The sequence below is a fragment of the Chrysochloris asiatica genome, unplaced genomic scaffold (assembly GCF_000296735.1).
Source record: "Chrysochloris asiatica unplaced genomic scaffold, ChrAsi1.0 scaffold00166, whole genome shotgun sequence".
NCBI lineage: Eukaryota > Metazoa > Chordata > Mammalia > Afrosoricida > Chrysochloridae > Chrysochloris > Chrysochloris asiatica.
Genome location: NW_006408684.1, coordinates 711762 through 723265, shown reverse-complemented (window position 1 = coordinate 723265; position 11504 = coordinate 711762). Strand labels below are relative to the sequence as shown.

At 36.8% G+C, this 11504-nt stretch overlaps 1 protein-coding gene across 1 annotated transcript in view; it reads left to right on the top strand.

Annotated features, from left to right (window-relative positions):
* The window catches only part of UBE3C (ubiquitin protein ligase E3C), a 222417-nt gene that overhangs the window by 143006 nt on the left and 67907 nt on the right, over positions 1-11504 (top strand). The window contains exons 16-17 of the mRNA XM_006871289.1: positions 8939-9036; positions 10147-10279. Of these exons, the coding sequence (XP_006871351.1) occupies positions 8939-9036; positions 10147-10279 (231 nt within the window). The remainder of the gene's footprint in view (positions 1-8938; positions 9037-10146; positions 10280-11504) is intronic.

Here is an 11504-nt window from a genome sequence, read left to right as displayed (position 1 = left end):
AGTATCATTGGCTCTTGATCATATGCTACCTCTTGAAACAGTTGAACATCAACCATTTCCTTTTGGTACAGTGGCTCTGTGTATTCCTTCCATCTTCTTTTGATTCTTTCTGCATCATTCTATAATTTGCCCAGAGAATCTTTCAGTAACGAAAGTCAAGGCTTGAGTTTTTTCTTCAGTTCCCACAGCTTGAGAAATTCTGAGCGTGTTCTTCCTTTTTGGTTTTCTGATTCCAGATCTTCGCACATTTTGTTGTAATATTTGGCTTTATCTTCTCGAGCTGATCATTGAAATTTTCTGTTGAGTTCTTGGACCTCCTCATTTCTTCCATTTTCTGTAGCATATCTACGCTGGAGAGCAAGTTTCAGTGTCTCTTCTGACATCTCTTTTGACCTTTTCCTTCTTTCTTGTCTTCTCAGTGCCTTTTTGCTTTCTTCATGTATTATGTTCTTGATATCACCCACAACTCTTCTGGTCTTCAGTCTTTAGTGTTTAATGTATCAAATCTGTTCTTCAGATGATCTCTAATTGCAGGTGGGATATATTCAAGTCGTATTTTGGCTCTTGTGGACTTGTTTTTATTTTCTTCAGTTTCAGTTTGAATTTACATATGAGCAATTCATGGTCTGTTCCACAATCTGCCCCTGGCCTTGTTTTCTCTGTTGATATGGAGGTTTTCCATCGTCTCTTTCCACAGAAATAGTCAATTTGTTTTCTATGTATTCCACCTGGTGAGATCCATGTGTATAGCCATCTCTCATGTTGTCTAAAATAGGTATTTGAAGTGAGCAAATCATTGGTTTTGCAGAATATCTCCAACATCATTCCTATCACGAAGGCCGTATTTTCCAACTACTGATCCTTCCTCTTTGCTCCCAACCTTTGCATTCCAATCACCAGTAATGATCAATACATCTTGATTTCATGTTTGATCAATATCAGATTGTAGAAGTTGGTAGAATTATTCTATTTCATCCTCACTGGCTTTAGTGTTTGGTGTGTGAATTTGAATAATAGTGGTATTAACTGGGCTTCCCTGTAGGCACATGGATATTATTCTATCACAGACAGCGTTGTACCTCATGAGTGATCTGGATGTGAAACACATTAGATTGTATTTAGTTGTGTTTTTCATTCATCCAGATGAAAGCAACTGAATTTCTGAATAACTTACGTATTGATGATTGTCTCCTATTTCCCATTAAAGATGAGAGCTCTTTCTTTGTCTTTCAGATTTTATTTATTTGTGCTTAATACTCATTATTAACCAAAAGTTCTTTCTTAAATTGAGTCTAAACTGCCCTTGTTGGTCTCTCTACTCCACGTGTATTGCTCTGGCCTCCACTGTAGAGCAGCAAGGTCTGTTTGTGTGAAATCTGCAGCAATGGCTTACAGTGTTCCCCTACCTTGTGATAGAGGTCTTCTCTCCCTACCAGCCATTCTGACTGCTGAGCTGAGCTTTTGGCCTTTCCTGCAGGAAAAATTGAAACTGGTTTCCAGGCCCATAAGCTCTGACCCCTTCTTATGACTATGTTTCAGCTACACTGGCCTCTTTTTGTTTCTCGAATTTGTCACGGTCAGTCTTTTTTATTTTTAGAAAATGTTTATTATGAATTGAGTGAAGATTTACAGAGCAGATCTTCAATTTTGCAGTCACCAAATCATACTCTTCGTTTCATCTTAATGATTGCAATCCCCTTCATATAACAACAATTAACCTACTTTCTCCCTGTGATTCTTATTTCCATTATGCCCTTCTGAACTTTGTCTTAATGTAAATGTTACATTTTTGATCTTGAACGGTTGACCATTCCAATGCCATCATACCTTATTAGTATTGTTATCCCCCATATACGTATCTACAACTTGGCTGAAAATTGTGCCATGAGGATGAATTCTATTGCAGGCCCCAAGGGTGGTTGCGTGTCATAGACACTTCTCTAGTGTCTTTCCAGCCAGTAAGTCCAGTCCTTTTTATAACTTTGAGTTTTGTTTCACACTGTCTCCCATTCTGTACAAGACCTTCTAATATGATCCCTTTCAGAGCAGTCATCAGTAGTGGTTATCAGATACCATCTAGTTCTGTTTTCAGGGTTGTGGTGACAGATGTTCACATGGTCCTTTAGACCATTGGACAATTGATTCTGAGTATTTTCAATTTTCATCACTCCTTTTTCTTCCGCACATGAAGAGATCAATAGTTGTTCATGAGTTTTTATGATCCCGGTCTCTGCTTACCAAAATATGATGTAGAACATTGTCTTGTGGGCTGTGTTATACCAATTGACCATGATGTCCCCTGAGACTATAATCCTGAGCCCTCAGGCCCATCAACTCATTGCTTTAAGATGTCTGAAAATATCTAAGAAGTTTTCCTTATTTTCCCCCCTCTGTGCTCCTCCATATTTATAGGTAACGCACAAATTATCCAGTCAGACTCATATATTTGCACTCTTCTCCACATTTTTTCCTTACTCCCATCATTTTTTTACCATCCTCCCTCATATTGCATATAACCAACTCCCCTTCTCTTCACCCTTGGAAACCATCAAATAATGTTTCTGTTTGTGTGAAAACTTTTTCTTGACATTTACTATCGTGGTTTCATACAATATTTGTCCTTTTGTGATCAACTAATTACACTCAGCATAATATCCTCCAGGTTCATCATGTTATGAGGTGATATCCTGCCTCTTAATAGTGTGTTTAGTGTTTGTAATTCAGAAAAGGGAAATGTCTTCTGAACCCATGTTTAAAAGTAGTGGGCTGATTGACTACTTACTTTTAAAAAATTATGCCTAATGCTTTTAAAATTCTATTATATTCTCAGAGTCATATAAATAATTCTAAATTGACATTTTCAATGACTGATACTTAAAAATTAGTCATTATACTAAGTTTCCTGCTTGTTGTATAACATTTCATCTACCAAAATGTACATATTATATAGTTATAAACAGAGATTATAGTTGAAGAATTCCAACACCAGTGGTTTTTTTGGCCGGGTAATTTATAGTGGGGATAAGAAATATTCTTTGCTACAGATAGCTAGAAAATTTTCATGCACTTAAAAAGCCTGTTCTAAAGAATGATTATTGTTCTTATTAAGTGCTGTTGAGTTGGTTCACACTTATAATGACCCTGTATAGGGTTTCCGAGGCTATAAATCTTTGGCGGAACAGAAAGCCTTATCTTTCCCCTGTTGGAACGATTGGTGGACTCAAGCCACTGTGATTTCCAGTTCAGTGCTTATCATATCCTTATTAGAGCCCCTGTGCTCCCCAGAGAGTAAGTATAGTAGTGAATTAATCCTTAATTTCAATTGTTATTAATTATGTTAAAAGTAATGATAAATATGATGTTCCTTAAAATGTTTAAAATAGAAATACTATATAGTTACCAACCTCCCTACAGCATCTATATCCTGGAGAGATAAGAGCTGTGACATGAAGAGGTATGTGCACACCCGTGTTTATTATAGCGCTATTCATAGTCACAAAGAGGTGTGAGCAGCCAAATGCCCATCAGTAGATATATAATGCATAAACACACTATGGTATACACATACACATAACATTAAGGAATAATGAGTCTGCAAAACACCCCATAACATGAATGAGCCTGGAGGACGTTATGCTGAGTGAAACTAGTCACAGAAAGACAAATGTTGTATGAGACCATTGCTATAAAAAGTCAAGAAAATGTTTTCACACAAAAAGAAACATTATTTGATGTTTCCTAGAATGGGAGGGAAAGGAAAAATAAATCCCTAACTAGAAGGTTGTTGTAACTAAGTGCCATTGAGTCAGTTCCTACTCCTAGTGATCTAGTGTAAGGTTCCCTAGACTTGCTCGTGGGTTTGTGGTTAGAAGGCTGGTGCTTATCATTCAGGGCCAGGCAATATACAATAAGAGGGAGTTCAGCAAAAAGTGGTCAAGGCAACAGAAACACTGGAAGAAGTACAAGAGTTAAGGGAAACAGGTAAATATTGTATACATAATCCTGCAATTACATTTCAATAGCAGTAATCTACAAGTGCACATATAGATAGATACTCAAGCTGAACAGGTGTGGGAAGGAAAATGGGACTGTAGCCTTAAATATATACAAGGAGATTCAAAGATTATGTGGAAAAATAGAATTAAAAGGTAATGGTTTGATGGGGGATATGTCTCTATATTTATTTATTTATGCTGCAAATATATCCATGGGTGAAGGGAGCAAAATGATGAAACTTGTTAGCAATAGTGAAACACCTTGAGGAATGAATCGCTGGCTCTGAGGGCTCAGGACCAGAATCTCAGGGGACATCAAGATCTATTGGAACAACACAGTCCACAAAAACAATGTTCTACATCCTACTTCCGTGAATAATGATTCTTTTCATAACAGCTTGAGTGACCATCTTAGGTGCACCTATTGGTCTTTCCTCATCCAGAGCTAAGAAGAGTGAGGAAAAACAAAGATGCATGGAAACAATCCAATGGATTGTTGGACCACAGAAACTTCAGGCTCAATACCCCTATGGCCAGAACTAGATAGTGTCTGGCTACCAGTGCTGACCGATATGGAAAGAATCATGTTAGGAGGTCCTGGATAAGTGGAAGAAAAAAGTAGAACAAAACTCAAAACGATTAAAAAAAAAAAAGACCAGGGTACTAATGTGTTAGAAAATGGTTCTCTATTGCCCTTAGTCACTCATTAAGCTTGGAATTGAATTGCAATAACTGTTGTGGATTAATTTTCAGCCAAACAAAGAACAGTAACAGTAGGGAGATCTTGAAAGATTTTATGGGTAATTTATGTAATGATGGAGAAAGTAGATGAAAGGGATACACAAAAGTACTGTACCAAAAATAAATCGTTAACTTTCAGTCATTTCAATAGGTAGCGTATGATCAAAAACCAATGGTACTGAAGGTGAAAAGTCTAAACAGCACTGAAGGCACTGGTTAAAAATAATCCTCCAGGAATTGAGGGAATACACATTGAAATCTTTCAACAAAATGATACAGCAATGCAGACCAACTGTTACTACAAGAACAAGCAACTTGCTTGCCCAGGAAACATCAAGGCAAGTGGTCAGGTCCCCTCAGTGCAAACCCCCTTCCAACACTAAGACTCAATGGGAATACACGCTGTGATTGGTGACCACGCTCAACACCGATAAGGGGAAGTGAGGGAAAAACAGCAATGAAGTGGCGAGCTAAGCCCTACAATGTTCAGTAGACTTCTAGGAACTCGGGTGAAGACCTGGTTGGCCAGCAGTGTGGCAAGACCTGGGGATTCTTGGGCGCAGAGTCAGTGACATAGCCACAGAGGTCTAGAGTGGAGAGTGAAGCATCCAGCTGATAAGAAGAGAGGGCATATGCATAAGAACACCCACACTTGCAGATAATACCCACTTGTCCTGGCTTCAGTGACTGGATGATCAGAGCTCAACCAGAAGTAAAAAGAAGAGGGGAATAAAAAAAAAGTATTCTCATACAATTTGATGAACTTGACCTACACCTATGGAAGCAGTAGCTCAAAAGAGGGAATAAATCCTTACAGCAAGAATCATTCCCACCCCCTCTAAACACAGAGTAGACAGGGATGGGCAACTTGGTCATTGGCTACCCAAAATGGGGGGTGGGGGGCTACAAAAGCAAGAAGTGACTGGCTTACAAGTTTTCAAGAGGGAACCTAGATCCAGAGGGCCTGGAGGAAGGTAGAATCTTCAGTGAATAGTATTCAATATGTCTAGGCGGGACTGATGCAATGAAATGCAGATGGGTCTCTTGTGATACAATAGTGAATAATTGTTATCAGGACTGATTGTGAAGGTTGGAAATGTAAAGGTAGACGTTTTATAGCATGGACGGGAGTGATTAACTCAGTCTAGGAGCAGAGGTCCCTAGGACCATCAAGGGAGAAGAGCGGAGAGCGAGGCCCTACCCAGAGAAGCAGTGATGCCTGAAATGGAGGCCGAGATGATGACGTGGAGTGATGGAGCAGCTGGAGACTTTAGATCAGAGAGGGCGAGTGACTGAGTGCTGAAGACCTGGGGAGTACTGGGGGCAGGATTGCAGGGTATACCCTTTGGTTGGTTGATGATGCATGGAGGGGATTGTAACCATGGCAGTGAGACGATATATGATAGAATGAATGTAAAATTAATGTTTTCCCATGTAAACTATCACAAAATTCACAATAAAACATTTAAGAAAAAAAAAAAAAAAAAAAGATACAGCACTGGAAGCGCTCACTCATCTATGCCAAGAAATGTGGAAGACAGTCACGTGGCCAACTGATGAGAAGCGATCGATCCATTTTTGTGCCCATTCCAAAGAGAGGTGACTCAACGGATTACAGAAATAATCTAAAAGTATCATTAATAGCACATGCAAGTAAAATTTGCTGAAGATAATTTTAAAAATGTTTGCAACAGTTTATCAGCAGGGAACTGCCAGAAATTCAAGCAGAATTCAGAAGAACACATGGATAGATTAAATCGCTAACATCTGCTAGATCTTAACTAAAAGCAGAGAAGATCATAATAATGTCTACTTGTGCTTTATTAGCTATGCTAAGGTTTCCAATTGTGTGGGTCAGGATAAACTACGGATAATATTGGGAAGAAAGTGTATTTTAGAACACTTAATTGTGTTCATGAGGACCCTGTACATAGACCAAGAAAGAGGTAGTCGTTTGAACAGAGGAATACTGAATGGTTGAAAATCAGGGAAAGTGTGCATCTGGGTTGCATCCTTTAACCCTACTTAATCAGTTTATTGTTAACTGCCACTGAGTTGATTCTGACTAACAGCAACCCTGTATAAGGTTTCTGAGGCTATGAATTTTTAGAGGAGTAGAAAGCCTCTTTGTCCTGTGGAGCACATGGTAGACTCGAACTACTGATCTTGCAGTTAGCAGCCCAACACGTAACACACTATGTTACCAGGCCATCGAGTTGGTTCCAACTCATAGCAACCCTGCATAGGGTTTCCAAGGAGCAACTGGTGAGTGTGAACTGCTGACTTGGCAGTTCAAACTGACCTTGCAGTCCAGTCCTATAGTGCCACACAAGGACTCCACCAGGGCTATAGACTGAGCAATAATCTGAAAAGTTGAATTATAGGAAACAGTGTGGCATCAGGATTGGAAGAAGACTCATTAACAACCTGTGAGATGCAGGTGATACACCTTGCTTGCTGAAAGAGATGAATGAGGACTTAAAATACTGATGAAGATCAAAGACCACAGCCTTCGGTATGGGTAACACCTCCATGTAAAAAAAGAAAAAATCCTCACCACTGGACTAATAAATAACATCACTATAAACGGAGAAAAGATTGAAATGACCAAACTTCGTTTTTTGTGGATCCCCTATCAACACTCACTGAAGCAACAATCAAGAAATCAAGCAGTTTGCATTAGGAAAATTTGCTGCAAAAGACCTCTTTAAAATGTTCAAGAGCACTAAGGTATGCCTGACTCAAGCCAAACGTAAATGGCAATTAGATAGTGAATTTCAGAATTCCATTCTTTTGTACATAAGGTCACTATGAATCTGAACTGACTCGATAGCATCTAACAATAATTATTTTATATACTGCGTACAGATATTTTACTTTAGAAAATATTTATGTGGGGAAGAATACGACATGTATTTATTAATAACTGATTCATGCCATACTGCACACATAGGAATGTGGCACTGTAGGAGAAGTACTAGACTGCTAATAGCAGGGTTAGTGATTTAAACCCATCAGTCAATCTTATACAGGGTCACTGTGACTTGGAACTGACTTGATGGCACTTAACAACAGCAACAAGCAAAGATTTAATATATTGTGCACAACTATTTTTTATTTAAATATTTCAGTAAGAATAAGACATGTTTTTATTGATTACTGATCAATGGCACTATTGGATAATGCACTAGACTGCAAGGTCGGCAGTTCAAACTCACGAGCAGCTCTTTGGAAACCCTATATAAGGTCACTATGAGTCTGAAGTGACTTAACAACACCAACAACAATACATATAGGAATGTGGCACTGTAGGATAAGCACTGGATTGCTAACTGCAAGGTCAGTGCTTTAAACCCATCAGCCATTCCTTGGAAATCCTATACAGGGTCACAGAGTCAGAAATGACCCAATGGCACTTAACAACACATACACATAGAAAGGAGCCCTAATAGTGAATTGGATTAATCTTTGATTGGGCTATTAACTAAAAGGCTGGCAGTTTGAACCCACCTAATTCCCCAGGAGAAATATAAGGCAGCTTGCCTCCATAAAATTTAGTCATAGAAACACTGTTGAGACCATTCTACTCTGTCCTTTTAAGTCACTGTGAGTCAGGATCAATTAGAGAGTGGATTTGGTTGGATTTTATACACGTTGAATAGCAATGAATTAGCATTTGACTTGATGGCAGTGTATGTGTTTGTATATATATTTATATGACTCCCTGAGATGAATCTTTTTTGAAATACCAAGAAGAACAGAACACAAAATTAGATTGTGCCAGTGAAATTAGTATACTCTGATCTGGCTGACATCCATGCCTCATCCCTGCCTTTAGTGTTACTTATGCTAATTACTTACCCTATTCTCAGAAAATTTAATACCAGGCTAAAAACAGGTAGGTTGGTACCTTATCATGAAATCTTAATCAGACCAAGATATTTGAGTCTTGCTTGTATGTTATTAGTGCAACCATGGAAGATTTTTAATATGATTAATTAGTACCCTAGAATGGCTGACTCATGACTACATTGGGGCAGGATATAGTCATGGAACTGGAGGTACATATATTGAGTCAGTCGGTGATAAAGTCTTGAGAATGATTTTCTAAATCTTGAGCTTAATAAGTCACAGGAGAAATGAAAAGGAAAACAAAGATTATAATTAATTGTAACTAATTAAGGTTTTAAAATGTGTTGTAGTGGGTTTGGAGTCACCACCGCTGTCTGTATCTGAGGAAAGACAACTTGCCATTCTAACAGAATTACCTTTTGTAGTTCCATTTGAGGAACGTGTGAAGGTATGTGGTTTGTCTTTATAGACTAACTCACTATGTTTTATGATTATTTGTAATCTTATGAGTTAACACATCAACAAAAGAATTTCACATTTTGTCTAGTGTCTAGCTTATTATGTAGAGTTTTCTCACTGGGTTTTAATAGATAATAAAGATTAATGAATGTTTACCCCTGCCAGATACTCAATTGCCCTTGCACAAACTTACAGTTACAATTTGTTAAAAGACCTTTTGCACTGTATTTTTAAAACAAAGTGGAATAAGTGTCTAAAATGTAAATTTTTTAATGTAAATTTTATAGGTATGCTGCTATACATTAAAGTTAAGTAATTTATTACAAATACCACTTTATTTTTAAAAATTGACAAGTATATTTTCCTGGATAGTTTTGACTAATGCACATTTAAGGTTTTTGGGTTTTTTCTTCTTTTTTTCTCTTTAAAATATTTTATTATTCAGATTTTTATTTAGAGAGCAGTTTTAGGTTCACAGAGAAAGTAGATCCCTCCATACTCCCTCCTCCTGAACATTACTCATTAGAGAAATGTTTTGTTTTTATTCTCCAAGTTAATTTAGCAAATCTTTGAAAGTTACTAGCCCCATTCTTGGGTAGTGGATTCATGAGGTGATTTTTTTACTGCAGTGTTTTAGAGAGAACAAAAAGGTGAATTACTTTTAAAGCTATAAATATTTGCTCATTCTCTTTCTCTTAGAGATACACACTGTTGCATAACTCCTGAGCTCCCTCTGCTGGATTTTTAGCGTCAGTTGTTTACATGTCAACCTTATGGAGAGACACTTCCACTAATCTTTTTTATGCGGGTACCCTTACCAAGCTACTCTTCCTGCTTTTGGCCACCAAAGTTTTTAGAGAAGATTTATCTAAGATAATGTTTTATAGTATGGAAATTTACAAGTCTGTATAATGAGAAAAAGGCTCAGTTTAAACATATAAATATATGTGTATTGACAAAGCACACACTATTTGATACGATTAAAATTTATTTTATAATTTGTATTTATATCAAAGATAACATTTATGTACAATTTTATAATAATATCAATAATAAGTAGGTTAATGTTACTAATAAGCTTTCAACTTCTGTTTGTTAGATCTTTCAAAGGCTGATTTATGCAGATAAACAAGAAGTTCAAGGAGATGGTCCATTTCTGGATGGAATTAATGTCACAATAAGAAGAAATTATATTTACGAAGATGCTTATGATAAACTTTCACCAGAAAATGGTATATGTACTTTTCAATTTATTTGTATAAGTGGCAGGGGAGTCTGGAGAGTTATTTTAGAAAAAGATGATCATTTAAAAATTTGTGTCAAAAAAATTGGTGTCCGTCATTTTTGTTCTTTGTTGTTGTTAAGTGCTCTTGAGTCAGTTTCAACCCATAGCAACTCTGTATAGGGTTTCTGAGGAGCAGTTGGTGGGTTTGAACTACCAACCTTGTGATTCAAGCTGACCTTGCAGTCCAGCACATTCTCCTTCCTACAGGACCCTACTTGTTCTGTAATGATCTTTAAATTTTTTAATTTTAGTAAAATATGTATAACAAAATTTGCTTTTTAAGCTATTTTTAAAGTAGTAACATTGATTATATTTACCATATTGTGTAAATATCACCACTGTGTTTTCTAATCTGTACCATTTATTTAAATCTAGTAGGTCAAATTTCAAAGTGTGTATTATCAAATAGGAGCCGTGGTGTGGCATTGTGGGTTAATGCATCAGACTTCAAAGCCGTTTGAACTGCAAGGTTGACGGTTCAAGTTCACCAGCCGCTCCTTGGAAACCCTTATAGGGTTGCTATGGGTTGGAGTCGACTCATCAGCACTGTACAATAACAATTATCAAATAGGAGTCCTGATGGCATGCCATGGGATAAGCACTCCACTTAAAAAGTCAGTTTGAATATCAAGGTCAGCAGTTCAAACTCACTAGTGCTCCCTGGAAACCCTATACAGGATCACTATGAGTCAGAACCAACTTAACTGTACTTAACAACAATGACATTATAAATTAATATTCTGCAAATTGAAAATTAATTATTGCAAGAAAATCTTTGCATATTGAATATTTAATATGCAAGACAAAAAAATTGTATCAATATCAAACCCTAAAATTTAGTTGATAAACTATAATACTAAACATTTTCATAGGCAGTCATACTAATTCTATATATTTCTCATATAAATTTATTATACAAGGGGAATTCAAAAATTGTGTAGGAAAGTTCCATTATCTTTTAATTCTATTTTAGTTGTAATCCAAATTTCTTTATAAAAGAATATAAATGTGCTTCAACAACAGTATTTATAGATAAAAAAGAATTATATTGTAGCATTAATTCGATCAGCTTTTAGAGGTCAATGACACATGTTTTTCATCTTTAATATTTGGCCTTCAATGTTAAAAGTTTCAATATAAATATTCCTGTGGTATTGCATTAAATCAATGTT